The following is a 27880-nucleotide window of genomic DNA, read 5'->3' as shown; positions in this document are numbered from 1 at the left end:
TCACTTTTGGTGTGAAAGGGCCTTAACATTTGCCAAAAATAGAACTTTTTTTGTTGTAATTAAAAAACAAACAAGCAAGCCCAGCCCAGGTGAGAAAAAGTAATGCAAAAGTAATGTAACGCATTACTTTTCATAAAAAGTAACTAAGTAACGCAATTAGTGACTTTTTTTGGGAGTAACGCAATATTGTAAAGCATTACTTTTACAAAAGTTAAAAGTAACTTTCTCCAACACTGGTTTTGACACATATAGGATCTGATGATACTGAAATAACACCGTGAAGGGATACAGTCCATAACAGCAGACTGAATTCACTGGCTTTCGTGAACGTTGATGTTGGCTACGCCGTGCACCTGCGAGAGCTGTTTGCAGTCCAGGGACGCCACAAGCTTCCTCTGGCCGGCGATCGTCGGGATAAAGTGCTCCGTCACAGTTACATTGGCATGCTTGCCTACATCACTGAGAAAACATGGAAAAGATAGATAAATGCAACGCATTCATTGGTGGGAGAAAAGCGAGGACTTCTATATGTGTGACTATTCAAACACTGTGTGTCCACCAAAGCGTTTTTTTCACGCGGCTGGCGTGTTTTTTCAATTGTTTTCAATGGAAGCGCCGTGTTTTTTAAACGCCATGAGCATCACGAGGTGCTGAGCGTCTTTTTCACGCTGAATCGCTGAGCGTTCGGCGTTTTTTACAGGTCGCCGAGAGTTGAAGAATGTTCAACTTTGGGTAAAACGCAGCGCTCAGGGAGGGGCGGGACTAATACCACACCGACCAACCGCGACATTCTGCTTGTACAACGTCAACAGATGACAACAAGAAGCATAATAACGTAACAAAATCATTTAAAACAAGAGCCAGAGAAAATACATTACATTGTATTGACATTTTAATATAGAATCAACACAGAAACAAAATATGTGTGAAATGAGATACTGGTAACTGCCAAAACACTCTTAAGCGCCCACAGCTAGGCTTTTTCAGCAGAGCGCCTAGCGTTTTCAGCTGGGAAAAAATGCTTTGGTGGGCACACGGCCTAAGACACAAGAGCAATAAACTGTAAATAAGTAAAAAAAAATATAGGCCTAGTTTCACAGACAGGGCTTAGATTAAGCCAGGTTTAGGCCTTAGATCAATTATGCTCTATGGGATTTACTTTTTGTTGGGTTGCTATAAGAAAAAATCCCATTAGAATCGTTCAGAATTGTTTCCAAATGGTAAAATTCCAATGGAATCCTGCACATGTTCCATTCTAACTAGTGAGGAGGAGTAATCCTGAATAATTTTGAGGCTCTTACCCCACTTTGATGGGATGCAGGTCTCTCAGCCCCAGTCCTTCCACTCGGACCACCACATTGCGCAGAGTACAGGGCAGAGGATTTGTGAACGTGATCTTCGCGGACATCTCCTTGCCCACATACGCCTCTCCTATAGGCTACAATGAGAAGTAAAGCATATTTACAAACCCTCTCATTTGTTTTAGTATGAGACAAAGTTTTATATGCAATAAAATATTCTGCACAAAAATTGTATCTGTACGGTGTTAAAATCCAGCTGGAGGTTCTGGGTGTCTCACCTCGATGTGGATATCAGGTGTTCGGAGCCTAAAGCTGGTCTGATTGGCCAAAACCTGCTGGGTCTCACTGACCCGTCCAGACAAGGTCAGCATGAGCGCGGCCTGGTCCACCAGCTGATTCTGATACTGCGTGTAAGGCAGGATCCAATCAATGATCTTTTCTGAAGGACAAAAATAAGAACAATGATCATGAGCTTTACACATGAGAGTATATACTGTATACCGCCTAATGTTTAAACACTCTCTTGATTAAATAAAATATATATAATAACATTATTTGTTCTTTGTTTATTTATCATTTATATGAAATAAAAATGTGTTTTTATTTATTAATAGTTTATTAATTATTGAATTTGTTTAATTTTAAGTGCTTTTCTAAAGGATGTAAAATAGACAGAAGAAAAATCATGAGTTTTCACGGTATATACTGTATAGTGCCTATTTTTTAAACACTGTGGATAAAATTAAATAAATAACATAATTGTTAAAATGGTAAGAAATAAAACAATAATTTTTCTTTGTTTATTTTTCATTTATAATAAAACATTTAATTTGATATAAATGTGAAAAGAACAACCAAAAAAAGTATCAAATATTTTATTAATTACTTAATTCATTAAATTCAAAATAGTTGTAAGAAATGATTTCTTTCTTTCTTATGCTGAAAACACAAAAGAAGATAGACGAATGTCATTAACCAAACAGTTGATGAACCCCATTGACTTCCATAGTATTGAGATAAAAAATACAATGGAAGTCATTGGTTTGGTTTGGTCAAACAATCTTCTTTTGTGTTCAGCAGAAGAAAGAAATTCACACAGGTTCGGAACAACTTGAGGGTGAGTTAAAGTACAAAAATTGCTAAAACTGAACAATAAATAAATGAATGTTATTAGTGTTCATTTAACCATATAATGAATAAAGAACATGTTAAATGTGGTGTATGTGGTTTTATGCTAAATGTGTCAGGAAATGCATAGCAGAATGCATTGCCTAATGCAAGTATTTTATACATTCAGAAAATGTGTGTATTGTACATACTGTGTAGCTAGTATGCCACGGGAGAGGGTTTATGAATGGCAGTGAAGCAACGCAACTGACGTTGGAAGGTGGTAATGACAACATGACGAATGTAGTACTTCGGGATTACATTCATACTACACACTCATATAGAACTTTTTTTTTTTTTAGCAGTCACAAAGTAATCACTTCGTTAAAACTAACTGACCTTCATTCGGCATGAGCTCCACGCTAAGGTTTTCCTTCTTCATTGTGTCCTTCAGCACGCCGGTGTAGTACATGACCGCCACCTGGCTGTGAAGGGTGGTCCTGCGAGGATGAGAGCTCGTGTTCTTCACCACGATCTTCAGCTTAGCGTCTCCTCCCATGCGTGGACCTTCTCCCTCCATCCTCACCTCCACCTGCACGTCCTCAGCAATGGGGCTGGAGTAGACATCGGGTTTACTGCCGTAGCGGCAGGCCGTCTCCACAGCGATGCGCTCCTCCTCCGAGTCTGATGAGGGAAAGAAAATTACAAATGAGGACTTTAAGCTGGGATCACAACACTTCCCATACTAAATGATATAAGCTGCTATATATATATATATATCCATCTCACAGCTCTTTACTCTTACTTTAAGTCTACTCCTACTTTTAAGTCTGTTTAATTGTCTCATCTGGTTATATTTTCTCTAACTGAGACAGTGATGCCATTGTTTGCTGTGAGTGGGTCTCCGTTAAATTTAAACTACCTGTTTGGAGATAATGACAGGTATTTTGGTGTGAAGGCAGTGGAATGTTAAGCCAGTTAAACTGCGCATTGTGTGTTCTTGGCTGCATCTGTCCTGGCTTTTGCCAGTAATTCATGCTCTGTATTGTAGGTTGCTCTGGCATTGACAGCAAGACAGCATTGGCTAAGAATATGAATTTACAGTATGGATAAAACTCCGTGAAGTTGGCACCCCATAAAACAAAATAATCCCCAAAGCTATGCCATTCGTTTGTGCTACATTTGTGCCATGTGGTGGTTTTGGAGATATAGAACTTTTTTTTTTGGGTTGTGTGACGTCGCTCTCCATCCCATTTCGTTCAAATCGCTCCAAACCTGAGCCATTTGTTTGTGCTAGGTTTGTGCCATTAAAATGAATAAACTGTATCTATTTCCCCTCCTTAGAAATAACCAATATAATTCTGAATCTGTGACGTCACTCTCCACCCCATGCCACCGAAATCACTCAAAACCTGAGCCATTCGTTTGTGCTCAATTTGTGCCGGTTTATGCCAGTAAAAAAAATTGAACTACAACCGTGTCTTAAATATATCGGAAAAAATTTTCAGGAACAAATACGCCACTCTCCACCCAATGTTGTCTAAATCGTTCCAAACCAGTGTCGTTCGTTTGTGCTCAATTTGTGCCGATGTGTGCCATTAAAAAGAACAATTACAATAAATTAATTAAATATATGTATATACACATTTATAAATATGAACACATTTTCTACTGCAAAAAATCTATATTTATCATTTACGTTTAATAAAAAAATTTTTTGGATTTAATATAAATAATACATATGAAGAAATAATAGTAAGATTCTGAATATATTTATAGTAATACATTTATAGTATCAAATGTGTATGTATAAATGTATTCACTGTAGTAATACAAATGTGGGTGATTTATTTTAATTAAAATTATGTAACAATTTTAAAAAAATAGGCTTCATTTCTTTATGCAAAATAAATGTTCCTCTGTTTTCTTTTGATTTTAAAATGTAAAATTACATAATATGACTTCTTTTTCGATCGACATTTGGATCTAATACAATTTTCTCTGAGAAACTGAACAAGTTCCAATAAAAATGCAATAATTATATCTCATAATTTTAAAGCTGCAGTCCGTAGTTTTTCTTCTTTGTCGCCATCTCTGTTCGAAATCTGCAATCGCAGTTATTCGCGGAATTATCAACTTTACTGTGCCTCGGCACGGCACAGCGCGGATTAATTCAATGTTTTGAGGAGAATGTGAGGCTGTCAGTCGCCCCGCCGTGTGGATACTGTCATTCGCAATCACAGATTCTACTTTTTTGGAAGTATGACCAACATAAGAATTTTCACCAGAAAATGTCATCGGAACAAGTAAGTATTATCACTGTTCTAACCAACAAAGGGAGAAAAAAAATAGAGCTTAGGCTTAAGACCTTTATTTTACAGCCTGCTGTTGTCTTTTCATGTGGGTACATGCAGGGCGAGACATTGAGATTGATTTGTCTGAAAGTGTGCATGTTTGTGTTTCTCACCTTCAGGATATTTGTAAAGGTTTGTGATGTCAACACGCTCATCAGAGCCAACAGCCTTCGTGCTGATGCAGTGACCGACGGCTTTCTTCTCACTGTGGATTTGACTAAAGCTCCCGTCGAGGTTCCTCTGCCAGTAGATCTTATCACTGTTCACCTGCACCAAGAAAAACAGCACAGGTTTAGAGCTGAGAATCCTTTAAAGAGACATGACTGTCAGGATAAATGCAAGTTTCAAACAGGATTTATGCAGGGTATAAAGAAAATATTTAACATGGATGCCAACAAGTCAGGGCCAGCCCGTCCTCTAAGACAGGAGTGAAATGAGAGCAGAACTTGATTCAATTTGGGATTTGAAAATGTTATCTTTTAGTTGTAACTAAAATTATTCAAAATAATTTCTGAGTAATTAAAATACAAACAAACAAACAATAAAAAATAAATACAAATTAATATTAGATGGAAAGTTGCCTTTGCAACTACTGTAACTAAAAAGAAGTAAGTATATATGTGACCCTGGACCACAAAACACAGTCACATGGGTCATTTTTTTTAAATTGAGAGTTATACATCACGAAAAAGCTGAATAAATTATCTTTCCATTGATGTATGGTTTGTTAGGATAGGACAATATTTGTCCGAGATAAAACTATTTGAAAATCTGGAATCTGAGGATGCAGAAAAATCGAAACATTGAGAAAATCTCCTTTAAAGTTGTCCATTTATGTTCGCGATTGTGCTGCATCCACTCACAAAAATAAATGTTTTATATCTTTACGGTAGGAAATGTACAAAATATCTTCATGGAACATGATCTTTACTTAATATCCTAATGATTTTTGGCATAAAAGAAAAATTTTGACCCATACAATGTATTGTTGGCTATTGCCACAAATATACCCGTGCGACATGTGACTGGTTTTATGGTCCAGGGTCACATCCAAGTTTAAAATTGAAAAACTGAAATAAAATATAAGTTAAAGCTAAATAGAATATAAAAAACATCATTTAAAAAGGACAAACTAAAATGACTAAAACGGAAAATCTAAAAATAAAAGCTCATTTCAAATATTAATAAATATTAAAATAGTACACAAATAATACTAAAATAACACTGCCAAAAAAGAAAGCTTTTTAAGAATTAAGCTGGAGCAAGTTTTCATTTATTTATTTTATATATAAATCATGCACAATTGCATGAATGTGCAATAACTCTATTTTCCAGAAAATAAGTCGCACCTGACTATAAGTGTCAAAATTGCATTGTTGAAAAAAAAATTTGATACGACTAATACTATATGTGTGTAAGTCACTTTTTATGATTACATTCAGAAATAATGTAAATTGCCGGTAATAATATTCCAGTAATACTATTCCTTATATTCCAGAAAATGTGGTAAAAGAAAATAAGAACCAGTTTTTAAGGAAATTGTCTTTGAATGTGCACTTTTATTTGTTTGCAGTCAATTTGACTAAACTAATGAGCACTTTTTGTAGACAGAAAGGACGTGGATGGTTGTTCTATGGATATAATGATCATTTCAACATTGACGAGTCTGGACTCACCTCAGCGAACACAAAAGGTGTGTCATATTTCAAATAGACCTGTCCAGAGCGCACAGCGGCCAGTGACGCCGGCCCGCAGCGGAACGTCCCATGACTGGTTTCCTGCGGCGTGGAATCCACGATCTGCCAGCCACCCATTCCAGGAGGCAGATCCGGACGGGCCATCCAGCAGTCATTCCAAACATGGAAGTTCCTGTAGGAACAGAAGAAAACAGAGGGAATCAGGGATACAGAAAGAGAAATAAGAGAATGTGTACTATTTATGTGTAGTTTTATATATATATACTGTATGTCAGTATAAAATGATAAATTCCAATATTGACCGACCGATACAACAGCAGTATTGGATTTGATCATTTTATACTGACCCACACCTAATATTAATTCTTCCATGAAAAAACACAAATGCTCACCATACAGAGTCAGAGTTGAGCTCATGGATCGGTTCCATATTCTCATCGAAATACACGTCTGTTGTCAAGGAGACATCCGTATCATGGGCGGACTGGAAATTCGTTACGGAACGCGCAGGAATACCTAGACATCTCAATACTGGGACAGATATATATAGAGAGAGAGTTATTCGTCTGTTTGTAGAGATTCAATACAGTAATATACATAAATGGTCAGTACGATACTATTATATTATAATACTATTATTCAGCATTAAACTGATCAAAAGTGACAGTAAAAGATATTTATAATGTTACACAAATTTCTGTTTCAAATCAAATAAATTCTTTTAAACTTTCTATTCATCGAAGAATCCTGACACAAATGCATCATGGTTTCTACAAAAATATTAATCAGCATAACTGTTTTTAACATTGATAATAATCATAAATGTTTCTTGAGCATCAAATCAGCATATTAGAATGATTTCAGCCCAAACTGCTTTTTTGGACAGCAGCCATATTGGAATTGGAGGATCGAGGGGTCCAGATATACTGGGTCATAAATATAAACATTCCTATGTGTTTCCTATGTGTTTCTCATGATCAATTAAGCTGAAAAACATATCAAGTTTGTATTTGTAACTCATGTGGTTCAAAAGTTAAAGCCGGAACCCTTTTCGGGCATCGGCCATATTGGATTTGGCCGCCATCTTGGCCCCGAGGGTCACTGGCTCCGGCGCCCTAGCTAAATCAGCTTCGGTATGAAGCTACATCGGTGCCAAATTTGGCGCTTTTAGATGAATTTGCGCGAAAATACCTATTTATGTGCTTAAGGCCCCCAACTAGAAGGATCATGTGACACTGAAGACTGGAGTAATGATACTGAAAATTCAGCTTTGCATCAAAGGAATAAATTACATTTTATTTTACATTTAATATTTCACAATGTTTGACTGCTATCTTTGATGATCAAATAATGCAGCCTTGGTGAGCATTTAAAAAAAATAAACTTTTGAATGGTAGAGTGAATCACATCAAACTAGGAAGAGGAAAGAATGAGAGAAACCTGAGGCTGAAGACGAGTAGTAATGAGTGCAAGAGTCAAACACTTGAATGTCAGTGTGTGGAATGAAGTTCACTACTGTTAAACGGGGTCAGCTATGAATGTCACAGCACTCGGACTGCTGTAGAGATAGTGTGTGGCTGGCGACTCCGGATTCCGATGGCTATTAAAACTTGTAAACAATAGCATATTTTTTTAGTCCTATGACATCAATACCCTCTTGAAATCCACTGATATTACAATTTGACCCTGTACTTTTGATGTGTAAAACATCATAAGATAATTGCAGGAAACAGAATGCAAATTTCAATAAATTAGCCAGTTTTAGGAAATTTTCAGGACTTATTTTTGTCTTTCAGTTGTTTGTGAATTGTGAATTTACTAGTTGGCCAGTGACTTTATTTTTATTTTTTAGGAATAAAAAAAAAAAAAAAAAGGCATGTTTGAATTTTGATTTAGATTTTTTTTTTTATTATCATTCATAGAATGTCCTCACAACCTGGCAGATATTACTGAAATAAGTGTCTTGACAAATCAGTTTTTATGAAAACAAATGTATTTTTTTTTTTTTTTTGTATGTGGAATGAAATGCATTGATAATTTGTACACAATAACACCAAAAACATGTAATTAGAAAAGACTATAATGTACATTTTCATTTTGTGTTGACTAAGAATAACACATTTTACTTATACATTATTATTTTTTCCACATTACTGTAAGTAATTTTCACTGAATATTTGTGGAACATTTGTTTAATTACAGTAAATCTGATTTACTGTACTGTGACTAGAATCTATAAACAGAAAAAAGACAAAGAGTAAAAGAGTAAAAGAGTAAAAGAGTAAAAGAGTAAAAGGCACGGCCTGCACTTTTTTTTAGCTAATCACAAATGTTCTGTTTTATGTTTGGGTTACAGTTTCATGTTGGGTCAAATATTTATGGCTGTTATATTCTTAGTTTATCTACCATTGGCAGGTGTGGTAAAAAGTAAAGTTTGGACTTAAAGCGTCAAAAAATTTTCCCCAGAGAAAATCTTTGAATAGAGGACAGCAATTTAACTTGATCTCTGATCAAACATTTTGATTTTGTGTTGACTTAAAGATCAATACATTTATGTATACATTATTATTTTATTTATTCATTTTAATTAAATAATTGCACTTTTTAGGGGCCATTCACACAGAACGTTTTTGCGGTTAAAAATGTGAGACGCAGGCCAGTGAAATGAAAAAACGTTTTATTTAAAAGTTGAACTTCTTTAAGCTTGAGCGCTTAAGGATGACACAAGTCGCGACCGCATGTCCGTCTAGACTCTAGCGCATGTTGTTTACATAGAAAAACCATGACAAATTATCATAGTGCAATGGAAAATTGCATTCTGTGTGAACGGACCCTTACAAAGCTAATCACAAACGTTGATATCGGATTGGCCGATGTGTCTTTGGAGGGAGGGGTTTTAGTGAGAGCGTTAGATACATATGCTTACATGTGATTTTTCACAGTCAAAGTTTTTTATGTTAGAAACTGGAATCCTGTTATCTCCACACACACACACACACACCTGTGGTCGTGACTCCAGAAAACACCCAGCACTGCCCGTATTTGACGGGCTTTCCTCCTTCGCTGTGGTATTGCCTGAGGATTTCTACACTGCCGCTCCAGGCAGAGGGAGACGTTCCACCCGCGTAATTCCCGGACCAGTTTCCCTCCAGAACGCCAAGGTCATCCGGAGAATTGATCTAGAAAAGGTTAATTCAAGGGTCTCTGAGGTCAAGCGGGTAAAGGGTCTTTGTAAAGAAAGAGTGGTTTTCATGGAGAGATCATAAGCTGTGATTCATAAGGCACAAGTTTCTACTATAGAGCTATAAAGCTATTGGTGCACTTTTAAAACCATTTGTTATTGCACATATTTAGCATATCGATATACTTAATGCGAATTTGAAGTACGAACTGATGTGACGTCATTTCGAACAAAATCAGGCCACAACAAAGTTCGTTTCGGTAGTTCGGAACAGTTTGCTGAAGCGAAGTTACTGGAAAACACCTTCGAACTACCATTGGTCCATGGCGATTAAATAATAGGTGGGTGTGGCTCTGAGGCTCCGCCTTCTTTGACGCAGAACCTACTCTGGTTCATTCCTTCTGTTCAGTCCGTTGAGGTCAGATCTGAGTTAAAACATGAACACACTGGAGGGCTGCGTCAAAGTCGAAATTGAAGTTGTAATTCTTAAGGGGTTTTCATTCTTAATACTGTAAAGCTGCTTGCTTTAAAGAAACCATATAAATAAACGTGACGTGACTTGACGGGAGAGATGAATTGCAGAGCTGTGATCAATCGCTATGATCAGATGCTTTCTTAACTGCTGTTTTCTCACCCCTGTGTTTTTGTTACGCTTATTTTGTTCTTGAGAGGAAAGCGCACCGCACATATTTATATATTCATTTAAATGCCGCTCTCAACAGTGTGTGCAACATTGGGATGTTTGCTAACAGTATATCGCTGGTCACGTGTTTTCGGACTTCTTTTCGCCCCTAACCGAACAACGAAAAAGAACTCGCAGTGAGTATATTGGGGCCTTTAAACACTCATGCAATTGTAAATAGATTGTGTTAAGTATTGTTATTGTTTTTTGTATATATTATATGCCTAAATATAATTGGCGGGACTCGCTCAGACAAGACTTCGGCAGAGACTGAAAAGCCTGGCGAAGTTGTTGTGGCCTGCGTCGAAAGACCGAAATACAGGCCGATTGAAGATTGAAAATATGCATGTATGTTATTTTGCACATAACAAAAGTTGATAACAAAAAAGAATAATACGGCAGTTTTTCCTAGATGTGTTCCATTAATATAGTCAGGCAAGGTGGGACTCACCATGGCAGAAATGACCCGGACCACACTGACAGGATTTCCTCTACCTGAGGGAGGAACCTCGCTATTATCCAGCACAAACAGACAGGCCTCCAGAACTCCTTCATCAAACTGTGAGAGAGACAATCCGGAGAGACAACTTTCATTTGGTGTAAAATCTCAATGGTGCCGTCAACTAAGTCTAAACATGGTTCAATATTAACACTCCCTAAAATTAGCTTTGTTGTATAAACAAATTCTGGTTGCAAAGTCGACACACATTTTCCGCTAATTTCACAGATAATTTTTCCCCATTGTTTTTTCAATGCAATCTATAATTGTGGTACAATTGATGTCAGATTTAGCATAAATGTCACATAAAACAAAACAAACTGTGGTTTGGTGCTTTATGTGTTGTTAAGATGTTTTTGTTTTTTTTTCTGTCTAAGTGGCCGATTTTAGCGAGAATAAGTTGAAAATGCTTATTTTTTTGTGATACAACTACAACAACAAAAAAACTAACTAGTATCAGTGTTGTTATTATTAACTATAAGTATTAAAAATAGTTTTTGATCATTTAAAGTTGAAATAAAAGGAAATACAAGTCTTAGATGAAAACCTAAACTTAAAAAACTTAGATGGAAACTGGAATTGTTGCCTTGAAGTTGAGCTAAAACTGAAATAAAAATTAATTAAAGATAAATACAAATATTTTTTTTAAAAACTAATAAAATTGACAAAAGCGCATAAAATTACAAAATGTTAAACTAAAATGTAAAAAATAACAGCTAATTCAAGCAAAATCCTAATAAATAGTATAATGGTGTATTAATAATACTAAAATAACACTGACTGTTATAAATGCTAAATTGCTAAAACATTTCACCCAGACAAAAATATATATTTTGCGAAAATAATGCAAAACACAGTTTCACGGCAGGTCATTTCTTTATGGCCAGTAAATTTTAAGTTCACCTGCCATTGTTATTTGTGTTAAAAATTTAATATGAGACAATTATGATTTGCTTCGTGGTTTTTTGATAGTATTAGATACGTTTTCACAAGAATTTTCATTAACATGTTTTATTTTCCCCAGAGAAAGTGCTCTGTTCTGATCTCCACACCTGGCCGAAGTTCCACGTCCGGGCTCCGATCTGCTTCTCGGTGCCGTAGTAGATTCTTCCAGTATCACTTAAGACGTACTCCTTCAGCTCTTTCTCACTCTCCATGTACACCGTGTCCTCTGAGAAGAAAGACAGAGAGAGTCATAAGGGAGGATGAAAACACAGTTCCAGGATTTGATACGGTGGTTTGGTTCATTTTAAAGGAAAGCAGTGACATCATCAACGTCTGGAATCTGTTCTGTTCTGCTTCCATTGGAATGTTCCCTGTTTCTCCACCAGGGCGTGAACACAACTGTGGTGCAATCAGATGGGAAAAGGGAGAGAATGGAGGCACTATAAAGTAAAGGAAATGATAGTAGAGAACTTAGTAGAGGAAAGGAGAAATGAATGGAAAAGAATGACTCAGACATGCAGGAGAAAAGACCAGTGTAATGGAAAGAGGCCTGGAAGAGTGAAGCAGTGAGACAGAAGAAGATCAGAAGGACAGAAAAACACAGCAGGATCATTCTTTCTTTTTTGATGTAGATGTAGTTTTCCTTTAACACAATATCACAATTACCTGAACAACTTTTAAAACAGTGGTCTAAAACTAAAAATATTAAAAATGGTTTTCATTCATTAAAAAAAGGTCAGATAAAATAAAAGATAAAGAATAGATGAAAACCCTAAAATTGAAAGCCTTGACAACTAAATAAAATAAGTTTAAAGTACTAAAATTACTAAACCTGAAATAAATTAATTAAAAAAAAAAAAATTATAAAAAAAGAAACCTAAATGGAAATGGAAACCTTAAAATTACTTAAAATAAAATTGTTGTGATCTGCTGTTCTGTCATTGGCTTCGGGCATTTATGTGGTTAATGCGAGTGTTCCCGGATACGGAAGAAAGCACGTAGAAAACGCTTTTGTTATTGATTTGATCAAAGCCATTCGCTGAATAAAACATTTCTATAAAACAATTCCACACGTGTAATGGCTGGGACATTGAAAATTATTTTAATATGCAAAAACTGTTAAGCAATCATAGCAGTGCGCGTTTACTTCCAAGTCTTGAATGCCCATTAAAACAAAGAGAGGGTCAAAAACAGGATAGAAAATAGCCTTTTACTTCTAAATTAGGATGGTTTTTGATGTACAAATCTTGTACCTGAGAGAAAATGATGCAATTCATGATCCCTTTAATTGGTCACTTATTCCATTTTTCCAAGCTTTTATTTAATGTTTTGTAAAAAATTGGGCTAATAAAAGAATAATCCCTAAATTGTAGCATTGTGCCCTTGTGTAGCTAATCTAATCAGGTTATAATGAATAAAGAGCCCGAGCTTGACCAAACATTTATCTGAAACTCAGCTACACCCTGTTATTGAAGTACTTCCTTAAATTACAACATTACATTCAGAGTTACAGAGTTCAGAAAGTTCTGAAGAACAAGAATGAGCCAAATGTAGTGTTATAAAACAAGGCCGTGCTGAAAGAACCCAGTAAAGAATGACAGGAAGGGCCTGGAGTGAAAGAGCGGCCAAGGAGGGAGAGAAAGAGAGCGGGAGAGGGGAAGATTTATTTGACATGTGAACTGCCAGATGAGGTGGGTCTGTAGAAGAAACGTCAGGAAAAAAATGCAGACAGAGGAAAAAAATAGAAGGAGAGAGAAAAGATTACAGTGCCAGCAGTGAAAGGTGATTTGGCAGACCTCTCTCTTTCCTTAACAATCATCTCTGGCATTCAACCGCAGGAAAGAGTACAAAGCCCGAACCACCCTACAAAACAAGCTTTAAAGAGGACCTATTATCTTTTTGGGCTCTACTAGAGTAATTTTTCATGATTGAGTGTTCAAAAAGAACATAATTTTTCACATATTTAACATTTTTGCAGTTCCTCTCTTCCCAGTCTATCAGTAACGCTCTGTTTAGTTCCTGTCTCTATGAAGCTCCTCCTTCTGAAAAGCGCATTGTGCTCTGATTGGTCGGCTGGAGCAGTGTGTTGTGATTGGTCAAGCATTTTGAGCGTGTTTGGGAAATGCCCCGCCCCTTACTATAACCACAAGTTTCAACACACTACTAACTAACTCAACCAGGCCACGCCCCTTTATTTCGATATAAATATTGGGATATTATGTTTCCTTAATCGATTTGTATTTGCTTCACCAAGTAATCATTGATTAAAATTGTCATTCTTTATCACAAACATCATTGTCCAACTTGTATTGTCTGCTGATTCAGCTTGCATTACCTTTATTAGTGACTGTAAACAAAACTGTAATTCTATGGAAGAGAATCTCAAGTTGTTCAAAAGCCATATCCACATTTGCTGAACTTTTTTATTTTATAATAAAAGTCCATTTATAAATTTTGTTTCTTTTCTTAATGTAGTTTACATACATATTAACGGTCAACAGTTCTCACATCTGCATTTTATCGCCTACGCAGATGTAATATTGCACTAAAATACAGTGATTTCTGTGAAATATTACAAATTAGTTTAGCCAGTGAGTTATAGCCAGTCGTTGCAGTGAAGCCAAAGTAGTTGTTAATCCAAACTTCTGCAACACAAATGGACAGCAAGAACACGTTCAATCCTCCTGAAGACTGATGTAAGTCACTGGGGCTACAAGAGGAAACTTGCACCTTCATGTTATATTGTGTTAACAGTTGGCTGTGCAATTTTTTACGCTAAATATATCAGCGTTTCTCAGACAAGCTTCAGTGGAGGTGTAGTTTGGCTTCTCGTCAATGGATGAGTTTGGTACAGTCATCCGAGCTGCATTCCGACATTGCGACATGATGACGCAATTCATAAATGCATTACATTATCTGTGTTGATGAAAATGGTACTATGGCAATCATGAGCATAAAATATCTTCTTAAAGGATCATGAAACCATACAAGATTTTTGAGATGTTTACAGGGATGAAACAATGATAGCACCCGTTGTTTTATTTTATTAAAGGGCCCCTATTATACAATTTAAAGGTTCCTAATTTTGTTTTGGAGGTCTACTACGATAGATTTACATTAATCCAAGGTCAAAAAACATTTAATTTTCATATAATATACATTTGCAGCATCAGCTCTTTTCTCACAGCATCTTAAACGGTTCAATCAAGGATTCGGTCGCTCTAAACCCCTCCTTTCCGAGAGCCTACTCTGCTCTGATTGGTCAGATGGCACAGTCTTTTGTGATTGGTCCACCGCTTACAGCGCGTGTCGGAAAACAAATGCCTATTACCATATCTGAATTTCAGATCCAGACCTTCCTCAGCACTTGTATACACACACACACACACACAGTGATACGAACAGTAACGACGGCGTCAGTTTTACAGTATAAATTTGCGACCAACTCCTCATCCAAAGTGGATTTGCATTCGCAGCACAGAAAACAGCGTCTTCTTGACATGTTAACAACACAAACCAAACTTGTTCTGGACTCAGCTACAACTACAGTGTTTGAGGGCGGGTCAAAGTAGACATTGTTCATAGGGAGCCAATGAAGTCTATATATGGGCATTATGCAAATTTTGTTACAAACCTACATAGGCTCATGCAGGAAGTAAGACTGGATTTACTGACGACTCGTTTCAGGCAGTTTAGAAACAGTTCTTTCTTTTGTGAGACAACTCCATTTGTCATGCACTTTGAAACTTTGCAGACCTTTTCCATTCACAAACAGCTATATTACACACACACACAAAAAAAAGGTAATATCTGAAAAAAGCATAATATGCGCACTTTAAAGGGAAAGTGGTTATTTTTCAGTTTTTCAGAGCCGTTCTTTTGGTTTAAAAAGCAAAGTTAAACCAATGTCACGAAATGTGAGGTATACGCATTCATTCAGAGTGGAGACACATCTACATCAGTGTATGAGCTTTTCAATCTGATCACTGCGCTGTATTACGCATAAGATCGCATATGTTGGAACAAAGTGTTTTTGTCATACCTTCACACCAGGGATTGAAGAGCATGTAAATGTCTTTGTCAGGGTCGTGTGTGGTAGTTTCGCCCGTCTTCAGACATTGCGTTGCGACGGTCAGCTTGTACTTTCCGATGACAGCAGTGATGGAGGAGTTGATGGACAGCTTGACTCGGTTGACGTTCTGCTCCACGATCTTGGCCTCCCAGCGTTCATCCTGGAGTTCTTCCACCAACGGTATGATGATGTGCGTGCCCTTTGACACCAGCGGGAGCGTGCCTGAATGATGACATGGACATGAAACACATGCTTTGAGAAGAACATGATTAATTTGGTTCTGAGTTTAGAAATTTCTGGTAAATTATTGCATGAGGGAGGATTTCAGCCAAATCCAAGCAATCCAACTATGTTGTAAATATTGAATATGTGTTGAAATACTGATTCAGTCACACAAGGTCAAGGTCAGCCAAAAGCAGTTAGCTGGTAATAAAACACATAAGGCTTGCACAAATAATGAAACCTAGTCCTTCCTTTTTCAATTCCTGTTCTTTATGTAGAGGACATAAAGTCTTATTAATAGTTAAATAGTTAAAAAGAACAGAAAGGAAAAGTCAAGCTATATTTTTTGATGAAAAATTACTTTCATGATCCAATCAAATCCTGATTTTTTTTTCTGACATTTTTTGGGAGTTGAAAATCCTGTTTCACTCTGAAATTTGGAATTAAAATAGATCGCAAATCTATCCGCATCAGTTAGTTTGAACAGTTGAGTTATCTTGTATCAGTGTGAAGTGGATTTATTGTTAATCTCTCACTCCTTAACTTTCTATCTCTTCAAAATAAGTGAGCTGTATCATTGGGTGCGGCCTGAGAGAGAAATTTTAAAACCACAGATGCTTAAGCCCTTATCAGTGAGATGAGATGAGCACTCCTGTTGTGTTCTCCAGTCTGTAAATACTCATTTCAAATAAGAAGTCAACAGAAACAGTAGAAAGAAAGACTATACTTGAAATAATAACAATGTGATGTTTTTGTCCGTGAGAAAATGTGTATGGGGAACTGGGGCTATTTGTCACACATTTTACTCTGGTAAATGTTTTTTTTTTTTTCTGAATGTTTAATACCTTGAGGTCTTGACTATAAAATCTCTGAATTTAATTTTTCCACATAAAAAGGGAAACATTCACTGATGCTCCAGAAGGAAACACAAAGCATTAAGAGCCGGGGGGGGGGGTGAACATTTTTGAACAGGATGAAGATTTTTCTTATTTTGTTTAAATACAAAAAAATGTCATTTAGTACTGCATCCAGGGATGGAAATTAACTTTTTTGTCCACAGGCCACTGTGGCTGGTGGATTTCAAAATCTACCAGCCACTCAATGTTTTTACCAGCCACTTTCTTGTTTTTAACCGACAATGTGTAACTGCATGTGAAAATTAATACTACAAGATCTACAATACTTAAGCAGTTTATTTAATCTCAAGTCTCAATGAAATACTGACATTTTTTCTTTCTCTCTTATATATATTTCTCTTTTTTACCTGGATGTGGCATTTGAATGATTCGTGGTCTTTTATGGCTTCCAGTTTTAGGTTTTTAGTCCCAACAATGAAACTAGGGCTGGGCGATATGGACCAAAAGTCATATCCCGATAATTTAGGCTGAATATCGATATATACGAGATATATCCCGATATTTTTTCCGCAAAGTGAGAGCAAATGTTCAGTCAAAGTCAAAGCCAAATATGACATGTCACAAGTAGTTTTATTGAAACCGGCTATTTCCACACACACAAGTACTGTCCCCCTTTACTTAACATAAATTGTAAGAATATGACTAATAGTAAAGACTAGTAGGCTATTAATAAATAAACATTAGGCCTATGCTAAAGCTATTAAATAGCAGTCCCAAACTAGTTTTTGTTAATACAATGTTGGTATGAGCCACTATAGATCATTTAAAAATATAAAAAATAACACAAAGAAAAATAAAGCGGCATTTTGGGGTTAATATGGAAACGACAGTTACCATGGTGAATACACAATATTAACAATAATGAACCATGGAAACTGCTCCTGGTGAATAGAATGAAAATCATCCCTGCATTACTTTTATTTTGTGTAATTTACAACGTAACGGCGTTGCATGCTCGTAGTTTATTTTGCACTTTATATACAGTGAGGCGATGCACAGCGCGCGCCGCCGCATTTGCGCGTGCAATTGAAGAGTGTTCGCTACGAGAACAGGATAACGGCTGACGTGACAGGACAAGAAAGTCCGTTTTTCTGAGGTGAAAGACTTTATTTCAGCGTACACTTATGTCCTCTAAAAGTGTCCGCCGTCTGTGTGAAACAGTATATTTTTATTTACCCGCCACGGTGGCCGGTAGGTGAAGCGAGTTTACCCGCCACAACACAAAATCACCCGCATTTGGCTGGTGGCGGGTGCTAATTTCCATCCCTGAGTCTGCATCCCAGAAGCAACAGAAGATACATACAAGTTACCCGGAAGACAACGTACAAATGACCTTGATCTTCAAAATGCTAAAAGTTTTCACCCCCAGGCTCTTAATGCATCGTGTTTCCTTCTGGAGCATCAGTGAATGTTTCAACCTTATTTAATAGTTGTGTTTGAGTCCCTCAATTGTCCTGAGTGTGAAAAGCTGGATCTCAAAATCATACAGTCACTGCTGGAAAGAGATTAAATATGCAAAAGATGCTGGAAAACGGAAGAATTTGAATCAATCAATCAATCTACCATCTATCTATCTATCCCATGGTTTTTACTTCAAAACATTCAAAATAGATAAAGCACGTATTTATGCGACTTCCCTTCACGCTCACCTGTCTTCAGTTCCAGGTGAAGTTTATCTGTGTTTGGGTTGAAAGGTCGTGAGAGCTCAAGCTCCATTTGAAACGTCTGTCCTCTGCGGATGATGAGCTGGTCACCATAGTATTGATCCGTGTGATGCTCCTTCTTGTTCCGATCAGTTTTCCGGCTGAGCAGATCCACAGAACGCACTGCTAGAGACAACTCTGATGGGAAAAGATGGAGAAAAAAGATTGAATTTGAGGAACTTCAAGATGAGGTTTTTAGTATTTTGACTGTCTGAGACTGAGCTTCTCACCGTTCAGTTCTGTATCACCGCTAGGGGGAACTGGAGATGCCGGCTCTTCTTTTTCTTCATCCACGACAATCACAGCATCCTTTTCAGTGGTCAAATCATACGAGTTGCTCTGTTGCCGGAAGCAACATGGACAAGCCTTACGTAACCAACGTCGACATCCGCTCTCGTCTTTCTTCACTTTGGCCTCGGTCTGTCTCTCAGGGACGGCCAGACCATTGCTATCAGAAGCACCGTGGAAACGTCCGACAGCGGAGTTATCTCGGATTGACCGTCTTTCTCCTGGCATCCTGAAAGACATCGTACAAAGTAATTAATACATGGAAAATCAAAGACTTGATGCAAGTGAAATGAGCAGACAATATAAGTTTCACAATGACATTTGTTGATAATGATTAATCGGTGAAGCAAATTCAAAGAGGATACAAACAAGATCTCACTAATCAGAGAGCCAAGAGCGAAGTCAATATATCAATCTAAAACTAGCATATGGTTAAGCATTAAGCATTTGCATAATGCATCGGTCAAGATATAAAACAGTTCTTAACTTTGAAATTACTTTGAACAAGTTAGAGATAGATATGGCTTGAGGAAATGTAAAGTGTGAAGTTTTTGTTTTTGAGGTTAACACAAGACTATTTCCCCTGCTTATGTTCTCTAGCAATACGCATGTAACTGATTAACACTTTGTGTAGGGGAAGAAGACTTTAACATTTGCACAAAACAAAAGAAAAATGAAACCAAGGGTCATACATATGCATCCAGTTTGAATCGCATCAGATAAATGCATAATGCAAAAATTGCAATGTAATTGTTTCTTTTTGTATTTTCCCATTCAAGACTTTAAATGGTGTTTAAAGATCATGCTGGAAGTAAAACATCTGCACAAAATAAAAATCAGTACACAAAATTGTTTTTATGATGATAACTATGCATCTCATGGAATTAATGTTGTGCATTCTATCATTAGAAAAGTTCAATCATAGTGAATACGGTTTCCCATACTAGTTTTTTTTTATGCATTCATTTGTATAGGAACAGCACAAAACAAAAAGATTCAATGCACATAATGACTCCCTAACGACAACCCCTTATTTTCCCTAAAAAACATAAAATAAGATATACACAAACACACACACACACACTTTATAAGTTTTCTTGCAAGGCTTTCTCCCATGTCGCTTAATCAAAAAGTGCATGAGTTAAAGCCACCATTGCAAAGGAATAGTCCACATACATCTGCGTTTTTCCAGTGTTGTTAAAGCAATTGCCTATTTGGTCATGAGCTGTAAACTTTAACATGCCGCTTAAAGATACAGGAATTTCCCAGCATTGCTTCCACCACCAGATACTATGTCTCAGATATAGCCAATGCCAAATAAACATCAGTAATTATTCCCAAATGATCAGTGAGCGGTAGTTTTTTTGGTGCAAAATAGAATAATCAAGAGGATCAGAAATGCTGACGTCGCATGTGCGTTCTGTCCCAGTGACGCGGAGTAAACACTGAAAATGAGAACCATGTGTTTTCCTTCCAATGGCCTCGTGGTTCTCCTTTAACTCCACAACATGTTTTCTTCTGTTTTCTCAAGACATGTCTCCCAATTACCAAATTCCAAACTCTCAACAACCAACCAGCAGCATTTCTGAGACTCATTCGCTTCAGTTTAACAAACCAGACACGTCTCTGCAGTACTTTCTCTTTAACATCGCAACGGTTTCTCTTCAACTGCAAAGAGATTGAATGGACAGCAAATTGAGACTTTTTGTAGGATTGTTCTCATCAGAATTTTCTCTTAAAACCCCAATAATCTCACTTTTAAAATTCTAGTGGAGACTAAAGAGATAACAACTATAGCTCAATAGCTATGTTTCCATCCATCTATTTTTTTTTTGTTCATTTTGGGATATTGTTCATTTGGCAGACACTTTTATCCAAAGTTACTTACATTGTATTTCAAGGTACACATCATTCTTATCAGTTCTTGTTTTCCCTGGGAATCGAACTCATGACCTTAGCGTTGCAAGCGGCATCACTCTACCGTTTGAGCTACAGGAAAGCTGTTGTATTAAATTGCATTAAAAAAAAAAAATGGATGGAAACACCATGATGTGCATAAATTCAAAAAATGTGCATTAAAAATGTATGCGCTCAATGAGGCAGATACATTTTTGATCCGATTAGACGTGCATAAACTACAATGGAAACACATTTACCAAATAAATCCCTCGATGAGCAAAACAAATAAATCACATGACTTTTCCTCAGCAGTGGATGTGATTGGATAAATGGACTAACCATTGGATCAAGTTCTCAAAAGTTTGTTTAGTCATTCTGAAATGCCTGAGCCAAAGTCTGTAATCAAAATGATTCGGTTTAATTCCCAGAAGACAGAAGCGTCTCAAACAAACACCAGGCATCCAATTGCGCCAATTTCCCAGGAAGAGATGATTTTGTCCTCTTGAACACATGGGATGGAAATGATGCTTTATTCGTTTTACACGATATTCCAATTTTGCGTACAAGTTAAATTCGCAACTTTGAATGGAAACATAGCTAATGACATAAAAAATCATCTATTTCTCTACATTTCTCCTCTTCTCTAGCTTGCTTGCTAATCTACTATTCTAATAAATCTAGCATTGTATATTATGAATACTGAATCAATGACTCTTTGACGAATTGCTTTAGTTCCTCTTTTGACAGTTGTTTTGGATAAAAGCTAAATGCATAAATGTAAATATACTGTAATAACTCAAACGGTGATAAGATTTGTAGAGACACTAACATCTGTAATCCAAAGTCAAAGATTTCAATGTGAAACTCCTAAACTCATCTAAACTCCTACCGTATGACAACTATTGAGTTTCTTTTTTCTTTCTCCAAATACATTTTAGCTGAAACATCTAAGACAAAGGTGATATGTCATCAAAACATAACTGAAAGCTTGATTAAGTCTCTTTAGCTGTGAAACACTTGACTCTAGGCACGTCATTAATCTGTTATCCTATTATTTAAAAGTGTTGTAAGCAATTTCACTGACTTCCATCAGATTTAGCCACTGAATTAGACCACCTTTAAACACATCATATAACATGTTTGCCTATGTTTACTATTTGTGACCCTGGACCACAAAACCAGTCACATGGGTAATTTTTTTGAATTTGAGATGTATACATCATATGAAAGCTGAATAAATAGGCTTTCCACATATGTATGGTTTGTTAGGATAGGACAATATTTGGCAGAGATACAACTATTTGAAACTCTCCTTTAAAGTTGTCCGTTTATGGTCGCGATTGTGCTGCATCCACTGTTTTCTATATTTACAGTAGGAAATTTACAAAATATCTTCATGGAACATGATATTTACTTAATATCCTAATGAATTTTGGCATAAAAGAAAAATCGATAATTTTGACCCATACAATGTATTGTTGGCTATTGCCACAAATATACCTGTGCGACAAGTGACTGGTTTTGTGATCTAGAGTCACATTTAGCTAAAAATGTCCTACGGTTTACCAGTTTAATACAGCCAAACACACAGTTCTGCTCATAAGTTTGCAGCTGTATATGTGACCACGTGCAGCACAAGAATGTATGCAATGCTGCTCTGGATGAGTGTAAGTCACTGAAGCCTGCAGACTACGCCATTAACACTACAGTTACAGGACAGACTACAGAGGACAAATGTGAATCTGCTTTATTGTTTTATTCGATTAGGAAATATGTACTCATGATGAGATGAGGTTGAACTGTGATGTCCTGAGACCTTTCACAAGGCGTGATGAGTCGCCTCAAGCTTAAAGATTCTCAAAAGAGCCATTGCTCATTCAAAGACTTCATTCAAGCAATTCTCTGTGTTCAACCAACGAGCCGCCCAATTTCCTAAACACAAGCCTCAAGAGGTCACGACCTCTATGGCCCTGGAGGCACAAAGTGAGACAACACTGAGAGGGTTATATCGGTCAAGGAGAATCTGTGTAATGTGAATTTTATAGAATAGATCTTAAAGGGATACTCCACTTTAAAATGAAAATTCTGTCATCATATACTCACCCTCATGTTGTTTCAAATTTCTTTCTTCTGCTGAACAGAAAGGAAGATATTTAGAAGAATGTCAGTAACCAGACAGTTTCTGGTCTCATTGACTTCCATAGTAGGAAAAAAATATACTATGGAAGTCAATGGGACCAGAAACGGTCTGGTTACTGATATTCTTCTAAATATCTTCCTTTCTGTTCAGCAGAAGAAAGAAATTCATACAGGTTTGAAACAACATGAGGGTGAGTATATGATGACAAAATTTTCATTTTAAAGTGGAGTATCCCTTTAACACTGTAGTCTGACATATAGAAAAATCACATTTTTGGAATGGAACATTTCTTGAAAGTACAAAATATCTTAAAAAATCTTTAAAAAAAAGTTTGCATGTGTTTTTTTGTTGAGTATCATATTCGATAAATAAGGCTTTTATAGCCCATATATAGTATGATATAGTGAGAATATGGAGGAAAAAACACCTTTATTTTTTCAGAGGCCAAAACTGAGCAAAACAGATGCTCATATTTATATGCCTACAAAAAAATAAGAAATTCTGATTAATGAGGTTTTTTTATTACTATATGCAATATTTCAATAATTCATAGCAAAAAGATCATGGATTTTTTTTTTTTTTACAATTATATAAAAAAAGCGTTTTACTTGCTAAAAAAAAGTCTAAAATATCAGGCGACAGAAAGCATGGAGAATTGTGGACAATGTTGTGTTTTTTTTTTTTTTTAACAAAGTTTTGATTATGTTGATAATTTAGGGGACTTATAAATGTGTGTATTAGACATGATAGGCTTTTTAGGGTTAACGATATAACATACCAAAAGATACCAAGGAAGAGATCTCAGTATTTCATCAATGATCTGTGCTGTTATGCACATTCCTTCTATAGTTCTATACACTTACTGTATGACTATTTTTATTTCAACAAAGGACTTTTAGGAGAAACATCTTTGCTGTGTTTCAGTTAAGCATCAACGATGACTGAGAACAATTAGATCTCATGAGCTATATAAGAGCAGCTCATTTTTCCCCTGGGTGTCATGAGATGATGCCGCAGGGATATATGGATGTTAAGTATGAATCTTACATGTATACATAGACAGCTATGATCGGAATGCTAGAATGCAAACTGAAGCCTGACCTGACCTCTCCAATGCTCACACATCTGCTCTCTCTAAATCATGATTCACTGTGACCCATGAACCCTGCTCGCTAATATAAGTTTTCCAAAAATAAAACTGCCATTAATCCCATTCTTTTGAACTTCCTATTCATCAAAGATCCTAAAATATATATATATATATGTATTACGGTTTTTAACATTGTTTTCAACATTGATAATAATAAGAAATGCAAAAACAAAACAAAAAAAACGCAAATAAGCATATTAGAATGATTTCTGAATGATCACAGGAATAAATTACATTTTTTAAAAAAAATTCACATACAAAACAGTCATCTTAAATAGTAATTACATTTCACATATTACTGTTTTGAACAAATAAATGCAGCCTTGGTGAGCATAGGAGACTTCTTTGTAAAATCTTACCAACCCTAAACTTCTGGAATTATATATGCCCACTTTACTGATAGTGTGTGTATGAGGGCTAATGTAACTCCAGCAGCCGGTCTGAAGCCAAAGATAGAGCGAGCAACTGACAAATATGTGCACATGAGAGGGGCGGTGGCTGCAGATCTACTCCTCTGAGCTGTATTTAGATTTTAAAGGGATAGTTTACCCCCAAAAAAGCAAATTCTCTAGTCATTTATTCACTCTAATGAGCCCCAAACCACTTTTTTCTTTCGTAAAGCACAAAAGGAGATGCTAAGCAGAAAGTTGAAACTGCTCCTTTCGGGACAAATGTAAATACATTAGCTTTGTGTAAGGAAAAGTCTCACGTTATTCACTTGAAATCATCTCATTCACTGTTTGTGGTTTGATGTCAATGATGGCTCGAATATGCAATTTCGGTCTGTCGTTCTGTGCAAAACAGCCGACTCTATTTGTATTCCACTAATCATACGGAAAGCACATAAAAGTGAGTAAATGATGGTGTATTGTCAATTTGGAGTGAACTATTTGACAAAAGCAGTGCACACGTGTGTGTTCATCTTGTATCTTGGTTTACACATCCAAGTTTTATATGGAAGCCAGTTATTTTAATTTCACACCACAAGCCACATTTGGAGGGCCAAACACCCAACTCGGATACTATGGATACGTCCCAGACTGTTACACCTGGCAACAGCGTTATAAACACAATGAAAATAACCAACTGAAGGCATAAGTTCACACACCTAATGAAGTCATCATGTAACACACCTCTATTCCTCTATTCTTCAAACTTTCATCATTTCCATGATGCAGTGGCTGGGTTAATCAACGGTTGAGAAAGAACTTGATTCAACATGCTGTTCTTACATCACAGCAAATAGATGTTTTAGATAAGTTAATGTTCTAGTTCATCACAGCTAACAAAAACATGTTCTAACAATCTTTTGCAAACATTCCCACTAAGGTATGAAAACATTACTTCTGAATGTTCTCTGAATGTTTAAAAGGTTAAAAAGAATGACATTTTAAATTGGTTTTTTTTTGGGGGGGGGGGGGGGGGGGTTATGCGAAAGTTCAGGAAACGTTCCATTTTATTACTCAGAAAACATTATGGGAACGTTACTTTTGAATGTTCTCTGAACATTCTGAAACAAGTAATAACATTTCAAATATGTCAGACGAATGTCCAACTAAAATGTTTCATAAACAATATAAATAACGTTTTTGTGCGTTTTGAGTTTTGATTAAAGGCACGATAAGTTTAAACAAATGTTCTGTAAACGTTACAGGGAGAATTTTTGAGAATGTTCTGTTAGCTGGGATCACCTTGCAACCAATCAGAACACCCTAGCTTAATTGCTGGGTGGTAATGGTTACCCAAGCAATCACATAGCAACAACCTGGCAACCACCCAAAAACAGATTTATTTGGATTCTACCGCTTTATTTGCACCACTGTGGTTCACATCGGGTTGTGTGTGCGTATGTATGTGAAGAGTTCAGATGCAAAAGCCTCTAAGTGCCATCTGAAATTTTCTTCTAGAATGATCATTTTTATCAAGCTCGTATATTTAAATTCAGTAATTTCACTTAAATGGCAATGAAAATGACATATTTATTGTCATTTAAGTGAAATTACTGAACTTAAATATACAACCTTGATAAAAACGATCATTCTAGAAGAAAGTTTCAGATGGCACTTAGAGGCTTTTGCATCTGAACTCTTCATGTGTTGATTTTGGCCGTCAAAACCAGACCCTTATTGTTGGAATGCAATAGGGCAGGAATGGTTAGGTCAGATCAGACTCAAGCACTCCAAAACTGAAGCTATAAAATTACTTTACCTTTCCTTTCCTTTCCAGAAGGTTTAAAAACGTCTCTTGGCTCTCTATTCTGTTTATGAGGGATTAAACCGAACATTCACAATATCCACCCAACAGAAGTTTAGTTTGAGGGGAGAAGATCTTACCAGAGAGTTTTGCTATACAGTCAATTTTATAAATGTTTAAAAAGAACTAAAGCACAAGAAACACATGCATATGAATGGAAAAGTTAACAGAAAACAAATAATAATTCTGTCATCATTTTCATCATTTTCTCCATTTAAATGAAATGTTTGTCAATGATAACTGAGATAGATGCTAAACGCACAAAAGTTCATGTTTACAGCCGTCGGTGGAGTCATGAGGAGAAGAGCACATGATAATCACACTGACCAGTTATGTGGAATACACAAAATCTTCCTTCAAATGGATGGCCAAGAAAAATATTCTTGAAAGCAGCCTCAAGAAATCGGACTATTAAAATAAACAGACACATGTAAAAAGGAAAAACAGCAGGAAAGACTTTTAAACCATCAGAATCTAACCCATTCATTTATGCAGAAACCAGGGGAGAGGTATGGAGAGATACAGATGATCTCAGGCTCTGAACCGAAGTATCTGAACAATGTGAGGAGCTTTTTGTTCAGTTCCCCACCCTATCAAATCAGAAACAGCTGGAATCCATAAGCAAAGACATCTGGAAACCATACAGTCAGTGTCTAGTGTAGCTTTAACTGTGTTTCTAGCCAAACAGTAACATACAGTATATCCTATGTAGATCCCCAAAAATATTTGCACTCATAAGAAGAATGAGTGTCATTGCATTATACAGTTATCTGCTCTTAAATGATGCATAAACATTTGCACAGAACTTCACTTCATAATGTTTTGCTCGAAGGCTTTTTATTTTGCCAAACAATTAAATTACGTTCAGAGTTCAGACATGTGTGATTTCAGTGCAAATACGTGATGCACTGCATATCCTTAAGGCATATTAGACAATTACATAAATCAAAAAAGAATAACTGTGGCTTGTAACTGTGGTTTTAGTTTCCCTGTTCTCAAAAGTTCACACATCAGCCACCAAAACGAGACTGCAAATACATCGTGAAAGGGCTACGGTTCACTTAAACATAAACATGCGCAGTAATAGTTACTATAGACTAATTATGGATGATAATTTGATCTGTGCAGAACCGCAAACCTTGGAACGCAAGGCGCGCGAGACCACGCAAAGTCAAGTAATACTTCTGCACAGATCAAACAAGACTGACAGTAAGTCATTGAACAAAAAAGGAAAGTAAAAAGATTTCGCCTTACTTTTGTAAACTGGTTTTCTTCACGGGATTCCGATAGTGTTCTTCAAATGAGTGCAGAACGCTCAAAACTCGCAGCAGGGTCAGATCAACACTGTACTAAGACTAGCACATATATAAACCTAGTTTATAATACGCCCATCAGAGACACACGCCCACCCCCTCGGCAATGACGTGCTTAGCGATCTATCTATCTATCTATCTATCTATCTATCTATCT

The 27880-nt window shown here is 36.5% G+C and overlaps 1 protein-coding gene across 1 annotated transcript; it reads right to left on the bottom strand.

Moving 5' to 3' along the window:
* Nucleotides 1-8: 8 nt before the first annotated feature.
* Nucleotides 9-27800, bottom strand: tgm1l1 (transglutaminase 1 like 1). Its single transcript, XM_084411832.1, has 14 exons — nucleotides 27665-27800; nucleotides 18911-19197; nucleotides 18627-18818; nucleotides 15809-16060; nucleotides 11874-11992; nucleotides 10774-10881; nucleotides 9461-9638; nucleotides 6852-6990; nucleotides 6439-6631; nucleotides 4876-5029; nucleotides 2808-3092; nucleotides 1580-1740; nucleotides 1302-1438; nucleotides 9-459 (listed from the first exon to the last, which is right to left on the bottom strand). Exons 2-14 carry the CDS (start codon nucleotides 19194-19196, stop codon nucleotides 312-314), a joined length of 2352 nt encoding a protein of 783 aa, XP_084267958.1. The 5' UTR covers nucleotide 19197; nucleotides 27665-27800; the 3' UTR covers nucleotides 9-311.
* Between the last annotated feature and the right edge of the window lie 80 nt (nucleotides 27801-27880).

This window comes from Rutilus rutilus (genome assembly GCF_951802725.1).
Source record: "Rutilus rutilus genome assembly, chromosome: 6".
In the NCBI taxonomy this organism is placed as follows: Eukaryota; Metazoa; Chordata; class Actinopteri; order Cypriniformes; family Leuciscidae; genus Rutilus; species Rutilus rutilus.
The sequence above is the reverse complement of the archived record's forward strand: the minus strand, read 5'-3'. Positions and strand labels throughout refer to the sequence as shown.

What these genes read in the sequence shown, in the direction of transcription:
- tgm1l1 (XM_084411832.1), bottom strand. Translation starts at nt 19,196, where the DNA reads ATGCCAGGAGAAAGACGGTCAATCCGAGATAACTCCGCTGTCGGACGT. An exon ending in TCCGGGTCATTTCTGCCATG is followed by an intron (nt 9,639 to 10,773) that starts GTGAGTCCCACC and finishes AACCTTTTCTAG; the next exon opens with ATCAATTCTCCGGATGACCT. An exon ending in CTGCATCCCATCAAAGTGGG is followed by an intron (nt 460 to 1,301) that starts GTAAGAGCCTCA and finishes ATGTTTTCTCAG; the next exon opens with TGATGTAGGCAAGCATGCCA.